We start from the raw sequence: 22,124 nt of genomic DNA, 5'->3' as shown, positions 1-22,124 counted from the left end.
ACGCTGAACACAGATGTCGCTTAACTTGAGCCGAGAAGCCGAAACCATGATAATATTCATATTCATATCCGTTTACAGCAGTACACCCGGTGCATCATTGGGGGTGGTAGCGAGCCCCTGAAGTTTAACAGCGGCCAAAAGGTAAACAAAAGAAGAAGACAAACGCTCTGCAACAAGCTGCACTGGATGAAAATGATGTAGTGGGGACATTTAAAAAGTATTTCACGGTTATAGACTCTATTTTTAAAAGTGACGTTTTATTTTCTAAAGCCAAGGATCGGGGTTTTGGAGCAAACATGGCGGCTACGGAAACTGGCGATGGACACCAACTGCTGGCCACCAATCAAGTCTCGTCCGTCCAACTCGCTGGCGCGGTAATTTTCTGCACGTTGTTACGGCTGTGTACATTCATTACAGCGTTATTATATGAAGCCAGTGTTTTATCCAACATAACTCCGACCTGAGGAGTTGTTTCCTGAGCACAGAGGTCGGTCACGGTGGCGTGTGAAACATATTAACACGAGACAGGCTAGCTAACCTTAGCTTGCTAACGCACAGACAGAGAGGCGTGCAGATATGTAGGTATGCTAGCTTTAGCACAACGAGTGGCGAGCTAGTTCCCTTGTTTTCAGGTCATGTTATTAGCCACCCCAACATGCCTGAATTAGAGGAAGAGACTCACACGGAAGTAATTAAACCCCCCATGTCAACACCGGCGTTATGTTGTAGCTGTTGGCTCAGCAGCTGTGCAGCAGTTGTGTTTACATCTCAAGAGCAGCGCTGCTACACCAGCAACAAGCTAACTTTTGGCGTGTTTGTTTTAGTGACACTTCACGGTCAAAACACAGGAAAATAACACTCAGCTGACAGCACCTGCACACGTATGCTAATGCCAGTTTATCCTTTTACAACCCGTGTTTTACTAACTTATATCACTATCTGTCTCTTGCATGCATGCAGGTGGGCTATGATTACATTTAAGCTAGCTTTAGTGCAAAGTTAAGTATTTTTTTTTTGACATATTGCAGGACTCATTCAACTCAGTCAAAATGAGCATTAAGCATTAGCTCTCTTACACTACCAGTGACTCTATAACTGCATTGGTGAGTAGATGAGCTAATTTATCACTCACTTTATTCAGCAGAAGTAGTTATACTTCCTGCTGGGCAGTAATGTTCACTCACATTCCTGTCGCTAGTTATTGTGCACATATTAAAAAATACCAGTGTTGTCAGTGATGAGTACTGTGTAACAAATGTATCAACAAAATCTCAGCCCTTTTTATTTCAAAGAGAGACATTCAAGTTATAGTTACATCAGAACAATGATAAAAGGATAGTTTTTAAACTCAATGGCAGCTTCTGTGCATAGTTATTTCAGACCTATGCTGTGTACTGGAGTGTTGCAAAATGAGAAAGCACACATTGTTTATGGTTGAGATGCTCTGCAGCTTTACAGTGGTGTGAATGATTGTGGTAGAAATTTGTGTTAATATCCAAAAAAGTTTTAATAGTTTTAAGACACAGTTGTCAGACACACGCAATGCCAGAAATGCAAATATTTCCTGTTACGGTTTGTTTTACGTCAGTAGTAATGTATATAAACAGAAGGGTAGATGAGTGTGCAAGTGTTAATTAATGGTAATTAGTTGAGCAAGACTATAGTATAGAAGACTAGGGATCAGGAGGGCAGGTAGAGCTGTGCATACCTACACAAAATCTTGAAACTTGTCATATAGTGATGTAGTTGGTAGTAATAATGACTGTGTTGTAAATACGTTGAAGGTTTTCACATATATCTAAATATCGTTCTAATATTCAGCCAACATGTGTTGTTAACTTGCACTTCACACGAGACAAATCAGCAATGTGAATTTTTTTTTCTTGAACTTTCTTTTCAGTAACACAAGAACAGTCAGCTATAGATATACTTTTATGTGCTGGATGTCAGTTGTTTATCAAGACAACAAACATTGTCTCACACAGGAAACGGAGGGGGGAGACGGAGAGTCCATGGAAGCTGTTTCGGAGCCAGGAGCGTCGGGGGATGTTGGAGACTCAGAGCTGGATTGTGGAGTTTCTCCTAGACTGACTGAACATGGAGAGGAGGAACACTCTGCTGCTGACAAAGACATGGAAAGTAAAGAGATTGAATTTAAAGAAACTGAGGCTGCTGTGGACGCCTCTCTTGTAGCTACATCTCCTCTAAATCCACCCCCGCCTCAGTCGCCTGTCTCTACAGACGAGACAGTCAGCACAGTTTTGGTTCAAGCTGGTGAACCAGAGTTCGCCAAAGAGGTGAAAATCGAGGAGGACTTTGAGTTAAATGAAGAAAATGTGGCAGTAAAGGACAACAGCTCGGAGGAAAGTCCTGCAGGACCTGATGTCAGTGAGGACACAAATATGGACCAGACTTCTGATCTCCAGGAGGAGGCTACAAACACAGATAAAGAGATGGACTCAGACGTTGTCACACAGCAGGCAAAGGAGTATTTTGGATGTAAACTGAGGGTCTCTGCAGCGGATGACCTCGATGAGATGATGGACATTGGTACAGTAGACCAGGTGGAACAGGAGGCTCTGATGAAAGAGGAGGAACAGAATAGTTTGAGGGATGTGGACAGCAGCCGCTCGCCTTCCATTACAAATACAGGTAAAGGAAAGCAGAACTTTTGCTTCTCAATGATTTTTTTTTTTTTGTGTTGACGCAAGACGTTAGTGATGCAAAGCAGAAGTCATATTTTTGGATATTATGGAGGACAAAGGACAAATTTCAGAGGCATTAGTCCATATCAGTATAAAAAATAAAATAAAATAAATCACAATGATTGTTGCTCATAATTGGACTCACGATTGCATTTTTTGAATCAGTTAGTCTACACACATAAACATATAAATTAAAAGTTCTTAATACAGCATGACATTAGTTCTTACTTAGGAATTATTAACAAGCCCTGCTTCTCATGTATGCATCATCATCAGGTAAACATTTTCTTTGCACCTTTCAGCACATCCAGGCTTCACATTCAGTTTTCCTTGTAAAAAAAAAAAAAGAGCTTTTAAAGTAAAAGAATTATTCATCCAGAATCATGGTGGAAACATTAACCTCTTTGAAACACAGGATACATAATATTGCCTCATTAATTTGTTAAGATAAAGGCTTGAATTTTCTCTTTTCTGTCACACTGATGACAACAACTTGAAACTGGTTCATTCAGAGTTTTTGCTGTAATTTTTTACTTTTGTCACGAGAGATGATGATTGAGAGTTTTATTATTTATATGGCGGTCTAAAGACGGCGAAACAAGACGTCATTTTTCTATGTTGGTGTTCAGCGTGCTGCTGTGCTTAATTTTGACTTTAACTTCGACTGACGGCACCCTTTTCAGACTTGTCAGTATGATTTTTAGAAAGTGACACATGCTTTTATTCAGACATGACAACAGCACATACAATTGCTGTCTGGGTCACCAAACACCGCATGTCTCAAGTGGGCTATTTTGAAGTGTATTCACTAACTCTAAAAGCCAATTTTGACATTTTCAGCTTATCAGTTATGGCACACAGTTAGCTGTGTAGCAGGTAATATGTTTCTATTCATCCTCAATGCACATGGGTTACATTATCAGGAAAGTTTTCCAGGGAAGGTGCGTCAAATGTTTATTCTTCCTGCACTTTTCACTGACCCTTATGCCACCTGGTAGTTCAGCTTTTTGCCAGTTTTTAAATTCTGAATAACTCATGTTTTACTCTTCATACTCAGTAAATAAATACGCTGCTTATATAAATTACTGTATGAGCACAATCATGTTGCACAGCAGATCATGGATCAAAGTTGGACTGGTGCGCTCATGGCTGCACATACGTAGGTCATTTTCTTTATGTTTTAAAATTGAATTAAAATGATAAGGAGCTTTCTATAATGCAGCCTGTAAGTTGGTAACCCACTGATTTTTCTTTGGGAAACTCTCTTAACTTTGCCAAGTTCACAGAGCTGTCAGAGCACAGTTTGAGCAACAGACATACAGAGATGGGATTTTGTTCCGGCATAGTTACTTGAATGCTGCTTATCCAGTTTTTCTTCACTTGGAAGCTGCGCTGCTGCTCCAGAAGCACCGCTGTGACCCATACTAAACCCGCTAATGTTTGTATCTAAAACTACCATTTGACAGCCTCAGTGGCAGAGGACAGTAACTCTGTGAAGGAGGAAGTTGATGTGAAGCCTGATGTATCACCGCTGCCTGCAGAGGAGGACATCAAAGTGGCTGTAGACATGATGCAGTCCAGCTCGTCTCCATCGTCTGAAGCCACGGCCAGTACAGGTGGGTGAGCAACAGTTCTTGGCTTGGTGTTTTACAGTAATACTCTGTGTGTGTGTGTGTGAGTGTGATTAAGATGCACAGTTTGACTCATGATCAACCTAATGGAGGACTCTTAAGCTCCTGAGATGGCTGATAAAAGACAAACTTTCCTGATTTGGGGGCTTTTGTCTGATGCAGATGCCTCCATTGAATGCTGAGATGTTCTGTTGCTCACCTGGTAGAGTGTGTACCATTTAAGCTTTGTTCTTACTGCAGTGGCTCGGGTTTGAATCTGGCCCTTTGCTTTGTCACCGCTCTCTTTTCAGTCTCATACCAGTGCTTCCTGTCACTCATACGCTGTCCTCTCTTTCCACAAATAAAAGTATATATATATATTTTAAACTGTCCTGCTATGGTTAAATTCCTGGCTGTCCAATCACAGCCAATGTGATCTCATCTGGTTATTTGTATGACTGTTGCAGTGGATGGTTATTTTCTGAAAGTATCTATTTTCTTTTATCATGTACTTTGCCACTTTATACACAGTTAACCAACTCACATGTTGTTAATGTCTCTGTAGGAAGGGACAGCTCATCACCAGCCTCCCTAGTGAACGGGATGAAAGTAGTGAAGCTGTCACTAGCAAGATTAGACACCGTGAGTACAAGTCAGAAACTCTGTGTGGAAATGAACCTCAAAGTCAAAGCTTTGTTGTACCTACGTCTCTCAAAATGAAATCTGATTTCAGTTTGTACACAAGGTTTGTACAAAAACTTGAAAGTTTGGAAAATATTTAATTTGAAACATCATGTTTTGATATTAGAAATATGCTTGAATTTGAATATACTCCTTGAAAAATGCTTGATTTTCAACATAATCTGGTGTTTCATGTAAACCAACAATGTTTTAATGTTTAAATCAATCTAATTGTCACATTTGTTTGTTGTCTCTTGCCGTCCCACACTAGATAATCATCCTGATCAAAATGTACAATCACAGTTAATATGAGCAGCTGGTAAAATAAACAAAGTGACAATATACAAATAAACTTACATTTTTGCAATTGTATTTATAGTAACAGTTTAGATGTGACGATACAGGACTTGAAACTCTTGAAAGTTTTGGTTCAAGTACCTTGAAATTGCTTGAAAAATGCTTAAATTTTACTCTTAAAAAGCTGTAATAACTTGGAGCATATAAAACTGTTCATTGGTTTATCGTGGATTTTCCACATCTACATCATTCATGGCCGCCGAAGTCCAAACAACAACCGTGGTGTATTTTTTGTCTTTTTTTCCTCTTGTTCTAGGAAAGGTTACACGCTGCCACTCAGCCAGTCAAGTCGCCTTCGCCACCCTTAGTCAAGGTGAAGGATGAGCCTGTAGACGAAGAGTACGAACAAGCTCTGATATCCTCCACATCTACAGCAAGAGTGAAAGATGAGCCCAACACTGCAAAGGTGGGACACACTTCTTTTCATAAGGACTTTAAAAAAGTTGCTGCGAATATGTGAATGTCCAGTTCTTGAGTATAATGTGACCCCAACTTTTTCAAGTGAAAAACCTCCATCAGGGTTTGATGGATTCAGACTCACTGGACCCCCACTGTTCTGTGATCGACAGGAGGACTTGAGGATCGGCTCGGTCTTCTCTGTGACTCCAGCCGCCGAGACGCAGACGCTGCCCATCGCCAACCCCTCATCGCTGCAAATGTCCTGTTCCCACTGCAAGAAGAACCTGATGAAAGGACAGACGGCTTTCCAGAGGAAGGGCTCCCCGGCTCTCTTCTGCTCCACCAGCTGCCTCACCACGTCTCTCCCTACAGTCAGAGGAGTCACTAAGATCTGCCACAACTGCCAAAAGTGAGTTCAGCAGGGAACAGTGTCCCCATGCTTAAGATTATTTAGACTTGAGATATAATTTGCTGTGTGAGAAAACACAGAGTAAGTGACTTCATACCTGCAGATAAACTTAGTTGAGTTAAAGTTTATAATATCTTATATCTTGTATTGAATTCTTTCTTTTCTCTTTCCCTCAGGTTGATATTTCGGCCACAGGACGTCATCCTGGCTCCCGATGGTAAAGGAGCCATGAAGGAGTTCTGCAGCCAGAACTGTCTGACCTCCTTCAACTACAAGAAAAGCACCTCCAACTTCATGAAATCCGCCGCCAACAAAAAACCACCTCAACCAACAGGACCACAGTCACTTTGCAGCATGTGCACCAGATACTGCATCGTAAGAATCCATTCTGCTCCGCTGCACTAATGATTATATTCCTCATACATAAATCTACCATAATTTGAAATAACAGCCTGCTCATCTTGGAGTCGAGCTCGATGTTCAGAGTTTTAATGGTATTTTTATATGCATTCATACTGGACACTACAGTTGGTTAATCAAGCAGGTTTAATGGTTTGATTTATTTTCTTGATTAATTGATGAATCATTTTGTCTATAGAATGTCAAAAACCCAAAGATATTCAGCGTATAATGATATACAGCAGAGAAAAGCAGAAAATCTGCACACAAGAGCTTGAACCAAATAATATTTGTCGTTTTTTCTTAAAGAATTAATTGTTTGTTGTTTGACAGTTTACTGATAAATAGACCATGTTTGGAAAGCTATTAAACAGTGTGCCACATACAGACAGTAAACGAAATCTGCATGTTTAACTTAGCTTAACTTAACATTTTCACTCATTAAAAATCATTTGCATCAGAATTCATTGTACTAGGGCAGAAGGAAGCCAGTTTATTAGGACAAAGAGCTTTTCTGCTCCCAACCTTTTTCCTTGCAGCCCCTCTAAAGTACACTTTCATAAATTACAGGCTTTATCTCTGGAATAACACTGTGTTCTTTTGTCATCTCTCCTGCAGAGCAAACACGAGGTGATCCTGAGCGGTGCTGTCCATAAGATCTGCAGTGACGCCTGCTTCAACCGTTTCCGAACAGTGAACAACCTGTCCATGGCCGGCTGTGCCAACTGCGGCTCCTACTGCCACAACAAGCCGCTCATGCTGAAGCTGGAAGACATCAACAAAACTCTGTGTAACGCAGAGTGCCTGGCCAAGTACAAAGAGGTATGAAAAGTTAAAACGAACTTTGGGAGAGACTGTGACACCCAGTGTATGGAAACGGTGTCATAAGTATATAAATATTCTGCAATAGGTGACCCTCCCCTGGTCCTTCAAGGACGTTCAGCTAAAGCTCTTAAAGGAGACAGACACTACCTCGTTCACACACTGTACGAATCAGTTTCCCACTTTTAACCTCAAATTGGTCGACCTGACTAAGTTTAGAATTCGGTTGTCATTGGATTGGTTGTCTTTTGACGGAGGTCATAACGCAAAAAACAGATTTTTTTTATTTCTTTATATTCTGTTAATATTTCTTTTTTATATTTCTTGACTTTCTCGATTTGCAGTTCTTTTACTTCTAGTTTCTTATTTTTGTCTGTGATTAATGTATACAACAACATGCCAAGGCTCATTCCCTGCACTGTAAAAACCTACGTGGCAGCTTAGTGATTCTGAGTCCTAATGACCAACTAAACAACATTTTTATCAGCTACCTGCGGTTTGAGCAGGACCACGGTCCAATGTCCCACACACCACCTGTCGCTATGTCTGTTATAAACTGTAGTGAGGTTGTTTTTAAAGTGACGCTGCCGTGTGGCGCTCTTTTTGTCATCACTTGGTTTCTGAGCATGTGAGTTAGCGCAGCGTGTACAAAATTATTAAAAGGTGCACAATGTTCAGTCTTTCCTGTTTTTAAAACAAAAAAAATCTCATAATAGAAAACCAAGATGACCCAACCTTGTACGATGTGCCGAACTACCCGGTTGCTGGAAGAAATGATTGACAACAAAAACAATGACGACTCTGTGAACCTTTTCTGTAGCAGCAGTTGTGTGATGGCGTTCAAGGTCCAGGCTGTCAGTGCGTCAGGTACTGGAGATCATGACCAATCTTAAATTATAGGCTTTTAACACTGCACTGCACGTGTTTTTTTTAATATAAATATTTAAAACATTTTCTTTTTCATAGGTGCTCGGTTGAATTGTGATAGTTGTGGGAAAAACACAGTGCCAGCCTACCACCTGGCCATGTCAGATACCTCCATCAGGAACTTCTGCACTCTGCCGTGTGTCATGGCTTTTCAGGTAATGAGGTTTACTGACTGCAAGGCTCGGGTTGTGATTGAACAGAGCTAGTTCAAAAGACATGACGCCAGCAATCAAGTGTTTATACTTTGAGGTCACACGCGAATGCGGTGGGAAAAGCTGTCTGTCAGGGAGAGGGTGGATGTGATGTTTAAATATGGGGATAACGGAGCACGTTTTTTTAGACGGCCTCTCCTGGAAGTCATAAATAGTTTTGCACTGCAAGCTGCTCTGTTCCAGGCTTTATTTGCTCATCTGAACCTTGTGTCTGTGGTTAGAAAGACCAACGGCCGATATTTGTGTCATTGTTAGTCTTTGATACATTGATATAATTTGATAAATTTTTGAGGATGTTGGTAGACGTGGTCGCTACATAAACACTCTTGAGAGTAGGGATGTGCATTTCAAGCAAAAATACTATTTGATAAACTATTCCGAGATTTTTCGAATGCTTCTAGCTAATGTCCGGCTGCAGGACTCATCTGTGATCAGATTTCCATGCCGTCAGAAATAACAAGTGTCTGTCCTTGTTGTTGTTAATTATAAAATCCTAGCACCCAGTCTTTCCCGCTGGGATGCTGACAGCGCTGTCAGCCGAACGCTCACTCACACTGGACGACTGAAGAGGAGGTTGTTTCAGCATCTGGTTCAAAAGTAGTTAATCTGACTTCACCAACAATCAGAGCTGGAGCAGAGAGAGTTGGTTTTCGTTTCTATCACTCCCCTCTACTTCCATCACGCCCAGCTTTGTGGTTCGGTCATTTTTAGACATGACTCAGGTTGTAAAGTTTACTGCTTGCCACGGCTTTTGTTGTTTTTGTCTGTGTCCAATAATGCAGCTAAAAAGAGAATAAAGTAAATCGACTGCAAAATGGGAGTTCACTTTTTGACTGGTGACTGAAGTCGTCCACTGATTGGGGGCAGCCTGAGCAAAGACAACTGAAATCAAAATGGCCTGTTTGTTATAAAGTGGTAACTTCATGGGGAACACATTTTGTGTTGGCTCACTTCACACTTAGTGTTTATTCTGCACTACAAATTGTACTTACTGGTTCTCACTCAACTCCTGTACTGTTCTTATTTCTGTTATTAGGAAAAGTTCAAGAAGTCCCAGAAACAGGTGAATGTTTTTACCAAGTTACCCATCGGATCGACCCAAACCCAGGCCGCCACCCCGAACCATCCTCAGCAAGATGGCGCCAAAGGGCTGCAGAAGCTGAGCTGCTCCCAGTGCTTCCGCACCATCACGTTTAAACCTGAACTCATCCAGATCAAGGTAACTGGTGTGTGGGAGTGTGTGTGTTTTTTAAAGCGAGGGTTAAGTCTGCTCGACCTTTAGTCTTGTTCTTATTTTCCTGTGTTTTTAAGACCTTGATCACGGAGACCGATGACACTTTTAGACTGACAACAGATTTAAGTTTTTTATTTGTAGTGGTCTATTGATACAGCAGGGAAGCACAGGAGAGAGGTACAATAATGTCCTCTGGGATACTACTGACCACATGAATTTAATATCAGATATACAAAGAAAAACATGTAAACCAATAGTCCACAGTACTCCACCTCATAGTTAGTAAATCTGGTCATTACGCACAAAAGGTTTGCTACGGTTTTTGCTGCCAACTCACAACAATGGAGGCGATTACCAAAGTTCTTTTATTAATTCTGTTTAAATTTTAATATGAAGGCAAATACATTGTTCCAGATTGTTGGTGTGAAGTTAGAAATGTGGTAAAACAATTTTAGAGTATGGTTTTTATTTTGAATAGTTTATACATTATTGGAAATTATCGTCTATACTTTATGGCGGTGAGATTGATGAGAAGATCGATATGACTTTCCGACAGTCATGTCTGTTCAATAAAATGCTACAGCCCTGCACACAAACATACCATAAATAAATGAAATATGATGTGTTAGTTGGTGAGCTTCAGAGACGTGCTAACTGTTTCCTCTGTTTCCAGCCTTGGTGCTAAGCTAAGCTAAGCTAACCTGCTGCTGGCTGTAGCCTCATATTTAACGAACAGACCAAGAGTGATCTCGATCTTCTCATCTGACTCTTGGCAAGAAAACAAACAATCGTATCTCCCAAAATATCAAACTCTTCTTTTAAAAGTAGGTTAATGCTTTTAAATACAAATAAGTCGTATATTTAGACCCACTTGCACAACATGGAAACCTTTCTGTTTTTCTCACACAAAAACATAATCAAAGTGTAAAGGCCCACCTGTACTGTACTGTACTTATTTTTGTGTCTGGAAGTCGGATGATATTCCCAAAGAAAAAGAGCGAAAAGGAAGCACCCAGAGGCCTCTGCTTCAAATGTGGGGGACCCTGTGCCACCAACGAAAAAGGTGAAAATGCAACATGCATGACTTAGTTAATTAAAATAACATTGTCTTTAATTAGTGACAGTTTAGTCCAGTTTGGTTTTCATTTTCGATTTAACAAATTTTTCAAATTGTAATCTGTACTAGAAATGTGACAAAATTAGTAATGTGTCCGGTGTCAGCAGTCAGGGTGAGCAGATATCCCCACTAATCAGGGCGAACAGAAGTACAGCAGCTAACGTTGATAATTATTTAGTAAATAATCACTCATAAATGTGAAATGTATGCTCTGTGTTGCACAATCGAATCGATCGATTAAAGTCGATTGGTTTTTTTTGTCAGAATTAATTAGATTAAGCTGAGCACGACTGGAGAAGATAGATACGATTTCTAAATTGATTACAGCTTTAAAAAAAAAATGAAATTCTGAAAAACTTTTCTTCTCTTTCAGGTTGACTTGGGCTTTGAGTCCAAACACCAAAGGAAAATTATCTATTTGGTCGACCTGGAAAACGTTGGGCGCATGACCAGAGCTGTAATGAATATTTTGTTTACACTAGAAAGGAGATGGCCGTGTTGTGTTTCTGGGAAAAAGTCAAATGTGTTTCTAGATTCAGTGGCAGCCATGTCCCAAAACAAAGCCTCTGCCATTATTGGTGAGATAACTTACTTACTTACTTACTTGTACAGACCTGAATGAAAAATTTACTTTAAATGATGCGGTTGAAATATTGTATAATAATAATAATATTAATTACAAACAATTCTATGTTTTTTGTCCGTCTTTGTCCAAAGCTGCTGCTTCAATGGGACGGAACCACCACTAATTAAATCCACCACGGTTGTGAAAGCGAAAGCAGAATTTATTTATAATCCTATAGAGTCATAATAACAGTAAATAAAACCAGTTGGAAAAAGCAAGCTGGCTCTTTCTGTTTCTTCCTCTTTTTATTTCACATGTGAAACAACATACCCAATAAAAATGTTGCAGGGAATCCTTTGATGTGTTTGGGGATCATGAGACTTTGTGTTAGAGATGCTTGGTGAGTTGTTGGCATGAATGAGGAATACCTTCTCTTTGTCTGTGTTTAACTGTTCAGAATGTCACACTGACCTGGTTGATCTTTGGTTTTATTTGGTTTATGCACAATAATGTGATATAATTATGAAAAAACAACATATCAGACATCGTCAGGAATAAAAGGATAAAAGCCTGAACGTACACTCAGTAGCCAGTTTATTAGGTACGCCTAGCTAAGGCCAGTGCAGTTTAATACGAGAGCAGTTTCTGTTATTGATATGCACTCATTGATATAAATAACAGAAACTCCTCCATGTATAAAGCAATAATTGAACAGCACCACAAACTGCAGCCTATTATAAACCGTCAAGAAGGACAGCCATGGTTGTATTAGATTGTATTAATGTTGAGTGTCTTTCCATTGTTACACACCCCAAAAATACATCGTCATAACTGGCAATGGTTAAATGACTAATTAAAAAAGTCAAATTAAAAAGTAAAACACATAAAACACACACCCTTCTTGGGAGTCCTAGCCGTGAAAATGTGACGTACATACTGACATGTCTGTGTATGGGTGATTCATTATTCTGTGTGTGCAGGACAAGGCGGTTTTCGTGTGCAGCGCGGACTGTTCCCAAGAGTTCAAGAAAGCCAACTATGTGACGAGCCTGTGTGAATACTGCAAGATCGAAAAGATCACCAGAGACGTCAAGAGAATCGACAACAAAGACTGCTTCTTCTGCAGCGACGGTAAGGACACAGTTTCCTATCTCTAAAATGTCTAATGTCACAACCAGTGCAGGGTTTGATATCTTTGTTTGTGAGAAGTATTTTACTTTCTACAAGCAGTAATAATCCCTGCAGAGGGTCCCTGAGCCTCTCTTCTCCCTCCTCCCAGGCTGTAAGCTCCTCTTTAGACATGACCTGACTAAAAACTGGGGGAAACACTGTCACTCCTGCGTCTACTGCCACTGTGTGTCCAAGAAGCTGGTGACGGCACAGTATGGAGGCTCGACCGAGGAGTTCTGTTCGGAGGACTGCAGGTCGAAATACACCATGCTGTTCTGCCACGTAAGCAAGCCTCAGTGCAGTTGATATTGAAACAATGGTGGTGATCTTGCTCTGCCCAAACTAAGGCTACAAAAAAGTGGCCCAAATCAGATTTTGTTTTCCAACAGTGTGATCAGCTCAAATCACACAGAATCTGACCTTTTCATTTGGGTCGCTTTCATATGTCGTCCTACATCAGCTACAGGACTTGGTCTTTTGCAGTGCGATCTCAGTCTGACGGCAGATCGGAATTCATGTGACTTTTCCGACGCTCGCCTGAACTGAGAGTCTTTGGAGAGGCGCTGACAGATGTAGTTAAGAGTAGATAAAATCTGTTGCTCCACTCCTGTCCACACACACACACACACACACACACACACTTCCACTGCACATCAGCTCATAAATGGAACCCTGACTTCAGAGGCCTCCATGTTTACCTCCATATGAACATTTGTTAATGTTCTGGAATCCGGTATTGGTCACCTTAAAAAAATAAAAATAAAAAAAAAGATTTAAAAATAATATGAACACCAACATGTGAACAAAAAATCAGATCTAAGACAGAAGGCCAGCAGTGTGAATGCAGCCTAAAACTTTTTTCTCTGCTTTCTCTCAGGTTGCAAAATGTGACAGCTGCAGCCGCAAAGGGAAACTGAAGCAGAGTCTTCCCATGCTGGGAGAAGTCAAACACTTCTGTGACCTGATGTGTCTTCTGCAGTTCTGCTATGATAAAGTGGTCACACAGGGCGATGTCTTCAAAGGTGCCTCTTATTGTTACCCTTTAATTTCTCGTTTTCTTTTCCTGTGTGCGACGGCTAATTATCGCCCCCCCCCGACTCCTCTGTGTTTTATTGTCTTGGATCGGCAGGTGTAGCAGAGGCCACACCCATCATCGCCAATGTCATCTCGCTTGCAGGTCCTCACACTGAGAAGTCTAATGCTTGTGACAGAACTGCCCAGCAAAGTAAACCACACACACACACACACACACACACACACACACACACACACACACACACACACACACACACACACACACACACACACACACTCTGATGTATGTTGTATGTTATTAAATGAGTAGCCAGTGTTCATTGTGATTTCATACTTTGTCTCCACAGGCACAGTTTCTTGCTTTCAATCAAAGAACTCTGGACATGTAAGTTGCCGTATGTTAAATGTATTTTATGTACAGACAAATTCAACATTTGATTAATTATTATTTGATTAATCGACTTAATCGACTTAATCGAATTAATCAGCAACTATTTTGAAAACTGAATAATCATTTGATTTAGTTTTCAAGGAGAAATGTCCCCAAAAAATCTGGTTTCAGATCTTAAATTGTGAGGATTTGCTGCTTTTTCCTTTTTTATCACTGTCAATTGAATATCTTTGGGTTTTGGTCTGTTGATTGAACAAAACAAGACATTCGGAGTCACCTTGAGCTCTGGGAAACTGAGATAGACATTTTGTAGACTAAATGAATAATCGATTAATATACACAGATGTCAAAATAAATGAAAAGAATATATCTATCTATATATATATATATATATATATATATAAGGGGGAACTCGTCAAATGTAGATATTTCCATACAGAGGCGCTCTGTAGTTAAGCAATCAAGGCAATGCGAGTTTATTTATATAGCACCTTTTTAACAATAAGGTGATTCAGAGAGCTTTACAGAGGACACAAAGGAGACCAGATAGAGAACAAGAGGCATTTTAAAAAGACACATAAGTAGGCTTTAAAAGAATGAAATTAAATAAAAATTAGATAAAAATAAGCTAAATTGAATAAAACGGATCTAGCAGGAGAGTACAGTTATATTCAGTAAACTTATGCTGTGTGACATTTGGTGCCACTGCTTTCACAGAACATTTTATGGATGGATGGAAGTCAATCAATATAACGATACTTCAGTTATGCAGCCTGCCTGTACACACTCTTGCTGTTTTTATATCATTTGTCCTTCAGATCAGTATTCAGACAGATTCAATCATCAAAGCTCCTCCTCCACCGTCGGGCCCAAAAATCCTGAAGAACAAGGCCCTGCTCTGCAGACCGCTGGTGCAGAACAAAGGAGTCTCCTGCAAAACACAGACAGTTGATGTCGAAGCACAGACGGGTAAAAGCAGCACACAGACACAACAGCTCTGTTCTAACGTCTCTGTTCTTCAGTTTGTCTGTGGCGACAAACACACCTGTACAGAGTTCCTTTACACGGTGCAGCTCGGCTCGCCTTTGGTATCAGTTACTTCGTTTTTACTGCAGATGATACCTCTTCAATGTAGGCAGAAGTCTTTTGTTGGTCAGAATAGTTTCTTATTTTGAGAAATAATTTAAATGAACTACTCTGCAAATGCTATTCAGTCTACTCACTCTGCAATGTTTTAATGGGAATTTGCATATGAGAATTGTGTGACTCCACTCAATGCTATCTCTGATAATCCAATAAAATTCTATTGGCTGTCTGTATATTAATTTTTCTTTTTTCTTCCCAGCAAATTCTTTATTTTTTACTTTGATCCCCATTAGCTGCCTCTAGGGTAGCAGCTGCTCTTCGTGGGGTCACACACACAAAAAAAACATGTAAAACAAGACATATAACATGTAAATATGTTGTTCTTGTAATTAGTCTTGATCATATTCTTACTAACTGATTTGTGTTCTATTTTTACATTTCCCTCCTAAATACTGAGCTTCTCTTTTATTTTTATCACTCTATAGATGACATCTTCCCTAAAATCATGGTTGTGCCCATCCCGGTGCCGGTGTATGTTCCTGTACCCATGAGCATGTACAGCCAGTGTACCCCCAAACCTGTGGGGGTGCCACTACCAGTACGTCAAACATCTTCTGGCTCTGGTGTTTGATTCTCTGAAGGGTGATACATTGCTACAGTAAAATCAAGTCAAAATGGATGATAAGTTATTAGGATTGCAAAAAGGATTATGTGTGTTAGACAGCACTCCGGAACAGTTTATATCGAGCATCTTCGTCCTCATTACAGACGTTAATAGGCTGTTATATTCTCACTGTCCACCACAGCTGCCTGTACCCATGTTCCTCCCTGTGACAATGGACAGCGCTGAACGCATCGTGGAAACCATCCAGGAGATCAAGGAAAAGATCCCGTCTGACCCCTTCGAGGCAGAGCTCATCCTCATGGCTGAGATGGTCGCGGAACAAGACGAGAAAAACGAAAAAGAGGAGAAACCAAAAGAGAAAGTGGTGGGGAAAGAAAGAGAGAGGCAAGAAGCTCCTGGTACATATGGTAAGAAACAGTGTGAATGTTTTTTATACTGTTTAAGGAACCATTGAAAAGAAGAGAGAAAATGTTTTTAAAGAAACTAGATAAACAATGAAGAATCGGAGTTCTGCTATTAGACAGCAGTGCAGTATATTGATGAACCATCTGTCCATCTCCATCACTCAGATCACTGAACTATATGACAAGTTACAACTCTTGCTGAAACCAGTTGGGACGGAGATGAGCTGTTCTTTGCTCTTCTTTCAACGAGTCCATATTTAACCATAGACTGTATAAAAGAAGTGGACGTAGCCACCGTAACATCACCCATTGGTTTGTGGACCGCCGTTTTGGAGCCTCCTCCTCTGGATCCTTTGGAGTTTCGCTTTACAGGCGTCGCCATCTCGTTTTTTTGGAGCCAGCAGTGACGTTCGTGCCATGAAGACCGCCTCTGATTAGTTGGCATTAACGCATGCCCTGCTTTATTGTCTATTTTCCTCTAAATAGGATCATAATTGACTAAATGAACATCATGCTGTGTTGAAGAAGATTTTAAACTAGTGCCTGAGACCATAAACTGATCAGGAAAGTGTATCCTCAGGTAAAAAAAATCAAGTGAGAAGTCAGGTCATTCCATAGAACCAGAAAAAAGTCGCCCCCTGTTGGCCATTTGAAAGAATGCAGGTTCAAGGCTCTTCAGCATTTGCTTCACAATACAGACCCAGAAGCTACGTCCACTTCTTTATACAGTCTATGGATTTAACTGATGCTTTAGCAGCATCTGTGCTAACCTGCTATTGCTTTTGAACAAACTGTTGCTACTTGTTGTCGTCACACCTAAACCCCGCCTGAGAGCCATTATTTCACTTTGTGGTCTCTATGTGCTGCATATGAGGAGTTTACTTCCACATTTTCTATGGCCTTTGTAATATCAGAAAAATGCATTAAACTGGGTGACGAGTTCCCTCCATGTATATTTCACAGACCATGCCAGTACCTACAGTGATGATTTGGACGCAGATGACTTGGCCAGTTTCCTCAACAACTGGGAGGAAACCTCATCTGATGCAGGTCTCAGGTCTCCCAGTCGACCGTTCGTCCAAGAAAGGCTCAACCCGATTCTAGACATTCCTGTGGCCATGTCCAGTGAGCCGTACTCCGAGCCCGTACCTCCAGCACCGCCTCCCATGGACATCGAAGCTGACTTCACTGTTGGTGAGGAGATGTTCAAGCTAAAAACTCATCAACATTCAGTGGCCATTTGAGTTTATCTTGTGTTTAGAGGGTTCAAGTGTTGCATGTCCTGGGCGCCTCCCCTTGGAGATCTTCCAGGATTGGTCAACTGGGAGGAGACCCTGAGGTAGACCCAGAACTGGAGAGCCGGAAAGAGCCACTCAGGAGAAGGGCATCTGGAGTGCCCTACTCCTGCCAGATAAGAGGAAGAAAATGAATGGCTGGATGTTGTGGTGTCCATCAGAAAACCATCAAGATCTTACCCTAATAGACGTCCACATCTGTGACGCACTGGTTTGGCTCCGGCGTGCTCGGTATAATGTTTCATGTTGTGTCATTGCCAGAAACTCTGGAGAGGATGGCCCGTCTCAGAGAGCAGCAACGCCGATCCCCGAGCCCTCCGCCTGCTGCTGCACGACGACGACAAGCTCACAGGAAAGCCAGAGAAAAGAGGGTAACTGCCTTTTTGATTGCTGTGATTATAGTGACAAATATGATAATACACTTTTCCTTATCAGTCTCATTTTAGAATAGAAGAGAATAGAATACATCCTTGTTGTCGACCAGGGGGCACATTTGTCTTTGGCACATCTAAAAGTACATTTGTGGAGATGGTGTAATCTCCTCTCTCCCTCCACTTTGTCTCAGGGTCGTAAGTCGCTGCGGTCATCTAAAGCAGCTGAAGCGTCGTCTCAGAGAGGCTCTTCCAACAAGGCTGCGCCTGCAGACATCCCAAAACTGAAGAGTCAATATGGAGTCGATGCCTGGAAGCGATGGATCCAGTGGAGGCAAACTCAGCCTAACCTGGAGAAACCCCGTTTCGGTTGTAAGTGTGTATATATAGTAAACACAGCCACTAAAGCTGACCTTGATAGTTCCTTTACTCGACCCAAGATTAAATTCTTTGTTACTTATACCATCTGGTGGACAGTTTTATCTGAAACACTCAATTTTATATATTTTTATATTTTTCATGAAAGTAGCTCAAGAGATAATCACATTTATTGTTTTAAAGCGGAGGCGTTGATAAATACTGCATAAAATTTTTCAACAGATTTCTGAAGCATCCCCGGGCAGCCCTGCATAGTCTTTGATTATCTTGGACTCCTTATGTCATTTCAGCACGTCCTATGGAGTTGAGGGAAGATGTTCTTCGCTGCACCACAGCTGAGCTGAGCTACGGCCTCTGTTGTTTTATCAATGAGGTGAAACGACCCAATGGGGAGCCCTACTCCTCCGACAGCCTGTTCTACCTCTGCCTCGGCATTCAACAGGCAAGGCATTTTTCACAAACACACATTTAATACACATCGAACCAAAATCAAACCACTCCACCAAATCCACTCACCACAAGCTCCACAAGCTAAAAACTAGGTCAGTCACCTAAAATCAAAACCCTAACCCTAAAACTGGACCTTAGGGAAAAAAAAAAAACACTATTGTGTGCTTATGAACCTAAAATAAAACAAATATACAGTAAATGCCTTAAAACATGCCCTCTCTTTGTAGTATCTGTTTGAGAACGGTCGTGTGGAGAACATATTCATGGATCGGTTCTACAACAAGTTCTCCACTGAGTTCACTAATATGCTGAGAGGGTTCGAGCCTTCAATCACAGCAAATGGTGAGTTGGACATGTTTTGCATTTTTATCTTGCCGATATTCCAGTTTGTCTTCCTGTCCGTTTCTCGTTTACACAAACATGCCCACATTTGACCTCATTTCTAACACGTCTCTCTGCAGGTTACATCCATTCCCGTGTGGAGGAGGAGTTTCTGTGGGACTGCAAACAGTTGGGGGCGTACTCCCCCATCGTCCTCCTCAACACTCTGCTCTTCTTCTGCTGCAAGTACTTTGGCTTCACCACGGTGGAGCAGCACCGGCAGCTGTCCTTCGCTCACGTCATGCGCTGCACCAAAACCAACCAGAACAACACCAAGACCACCTTCCTGCGCTTCTACCCCCCAATATCAGTAAACGAGGCAGAGTCAGGTACCAGTGTGACTGAGGGGCAAACCTGGTTGTTCCATACCAAAACATGGGACACATAGATTTTACAGTGTTGTGTTGTTTTGGCACATGATTCTGCTTTATTTGAAAATGATGGTAGAGAGAGACAAGAAAGGCAGGGAGGGAGAGAGGAGAGATGACATGCAGCAAAGGGCCTGAGCTGCTGTGGTAAGGACTTGACCTTAGTAAATGTTACATGCTCTGCCAGATGAGCTACACTGACACATAGAGTGTAAGATATGAAAAAACAACACACATTGTGCTTTTATATAAATGTTTTTGAGGAGGTTAAGCAACTGGCATGCAGAGCGATTTTGCATGATGATGTGCTAAAAGCTACACAAATAATCAGGATTTTTATTTTGAGTTTGGGGTGGATATTGCATCTTTGTCACATCGTTGGCAGTTGCTAACAAAGCATTATGGTGTTTAGTGCATAAAAACACAAAAATGTCCACAGATAGAAGTTGGACAGTGACTGATTATGTGACTGATTTAATGAGACATAAACAAGCAACAGCTTTCACTACTGTTGATGCACAGAGCAGCCATCTTGGATTTTGAGGGTTGAGTTGTTGAGGTTTGTCTCGACTTTCTGAGTTGAAAATCCGTCTTCAGGAGATGTTCCAGTTGAGTTCAAACGGAAGGCACCGTTATTCCACATGCTGTGTTCATTTATAGTACAGCAGTTCTGTGTTAAATGGTTGCTACCACATCAATGAACTGTGAAATTGATTATTTGTGTAATTGTGTGTGTGTGTACTTCGTTCAGATTCAGAGGTTCCAACAAAGAGGCGTAAGGAGGAGGAGAGTAAAGAGGACATCCTGGAGATGATGGAGAACACAGAGAACCCTCTTCGCTGTCCAGTCCGACTCTACGAGTTCTACCTCTCTAAGTGGTGAGTGCATCACCAAACTGAGCTCTGTGTCACTTTAGTATTATATGTTTATGTTTATTCCCTTGGTCACCATGTTCACATTAATAAGTATCTTCCATCCAGCTCGGAGTCGGTCAAGCAGCGCACCAACCTGTTCTACCTTCTCCCCGAGCGCTGCTGCGTCCCCAACAGCCCCCTGTGGTTTTCCTCCACCCCCCTGGATGACGGCACCATGGAGGCAATGCTCATCCGCATCCTCACCGTCAGAGAGCTGCATCTCGGCAAAAGGAAAGAGGGAGGGCCGGAGCAGCAGCGGACACCGGACGACCCGCCATTTATACCTGACGAGGAGGAAGACGGAGATTCAGAGTGATGAAGAGCAATGAGAGCAGAAGTGACCTTTTATTGGTGCAGCAGCTTGTGTTGTAAATGTTTGTAGATAAACTGAAATGTTCATGTAAACACGGCCCAGTACACAGAAATGGACAATCTCTCGCATACATAGCCACAATGTTCTGAACTGAAGAAGTCATACTTCCTAAACAGGATCGATGATCGTTGATCAGGATTCAGAGGGGAATTTATCAAACGCACAGTGTTTGTTTAGGTGGGACATGTTGGGAACTGCAGGGAAATGCAGGACTGTTAACTACTGCTCAACAGGACACACAGCTGTCCTTTAGTGTTTCGTCTGCTGAATGACTGCTTCTCATGGATAACTTTCTTCCTGCCACATTATGATTCCTTAAATTCAAACTGTTCTTACGTTGTTGTTTTTTTCATTTGTCCTTGTTTGAAAGAGCTACAATGAAAAAGATCTTTGATTTCTGTTGGTTTCTCTGTAAACGTCCACGTCAGAAGACAAACTGAAAACGGCTTTCTGTGATGTAAATGTTATCACCAACCATCATGTTGAGTGGCAAACGTGCAATCCATGCCATGACTTGGTGTCAGTCTGTCAGTGAAAGAGCAAATGCTTATTTCCAAAATAATTTGCAGTTTTTAATACCCTGAGAATTGTTGAGGAAATACACTTCAGAGCAAAATCATTCCTGGAATTAGTAATCAGACATTTAATTATACTAAAGTGTGAAATAAATGTGGATGTTTCCTTTATATCTGCTGGGTTAATTGATGCTGCAGAGGCTTCTCTAACTTGCCATAAAAGACAAGTTTTCACAAAAAGTTTTCAGTAGAAATTGACAAATTCTCAACACCACTGTGTTTGGAATTGATTTGAATACATTTAAGAAAAGTACATCTTTGAATGTAGCTGATGAGATCACTGTTGAAAATGGCTGACAACTTTCAGGCCCTTTGGAAAAACTCAATTTGTCGACTGAACACACTGAAATGAACTGAGGAGTGTGAGTGTAACTTAATTTTGGACGTGCAGTTTCATTCTGCATAACCATGATCCTGGTGTTATATAAAAATAAATAAATACTGTCCCTTCGTGTACTATAGCGTTATATCTTGGTTATATTAACCCCCAGTCCTGAAAGTATGGCTGCCAAGGTTGAATATTTTCTATTGTATGTTCTTTTTGAATAAAAACGTTGTTGTCATGGGTGACTCAACGGTTACAAGCCTGTAAGTTATTGAATATGTGTTTACTGGTATTGACAGTGTCGGTCTTTCTACTTACTATGTCCTCATAAACCACACACACCAGTACTGCAGCGTGTTGGATTGTCCTCCGCTGCTCCCCGCGGTCGGGACATACACGTCCGCTGATTGGCTGCTTCTGGAGCCAGCCAGTGACGTTTCAGTCAGCTATTGGCTGGCGCGACCGCCGCTCGACGCACATAAAGTAACGTCATCGTCACGGGGTCGATGGAGAGAGGAAAGATGGCTGCCACTCAGCTAGCTACCT

General features: G+C 41.3%; 1 protein-coding gene across 1 annotated transcript; it reads left to right on the top strand.

Moving 5' to 3' along the window:
- Positions 1–176: 176 nt before the first annotated feature.
- LOC139215146 (zinc finger MYM-type protein 4-like) lies at positions 177–21,832 on the top strand. Its single transcript, XM_070846014.1, has 27 exons — positions 177–374; positions 1,986–2,652; positions 4,172–4,321; positions 4,881–4,957; positions 5,610–5,759; positions 5,923–6,161; positions 6,338–6,536; positions 7,179–7,382; positions 8,099–8,249; positions 8,349–8,464; positions 9,558–9,740; positions 12,418–12,568; positions 12,717–12,889; positions 13,485–13,629; positions 13,737–13,832; positions 13,990–14,027; positions 14,852–15,002; positions 15,605–15,717; positions 15,926–16,151; positions 17,112–17,342; positions 17,705–17,814; positions 18,009–18,186; positions 18,483–18,634; positions 18,870–18,984; positions 19,104–19,352; positions 20,143–20,269; positions 20,372–21,832. Exons 1-27 carry the CDS (start codon positions 297–299, stop codon positions 20,619–20,621), a joined length of 4,719 nt encoding a protein of 1,572 aa, XP_070702115.1. The 5' UTR covers positions 177–296; the 3' UTR covers positions 20,622–21,832.
- The last annotated feature ends 292 nt before the right edge of the window (positions 21,833–22,124 follow it).

Source organism: Pempheris klunzingeri, chromosome 16, assembly GCF_042242105.1.
Source record: "Pempheris klunzingeri isolate RE-2024b chromosome 16, fPemKlu1.hap1, whole genome shotgun sequence".
NCBI lineage: Eukaryota > Metazoa > Chordata > Actinopteri > Acropomatiformes > Pempheridae > Pempheris > Pempheris klunzingeri.
Note: the sequence above shows the minus strand (reverse complement) of the source record. Positions and strands in the feature narration are given on the sequence as shown.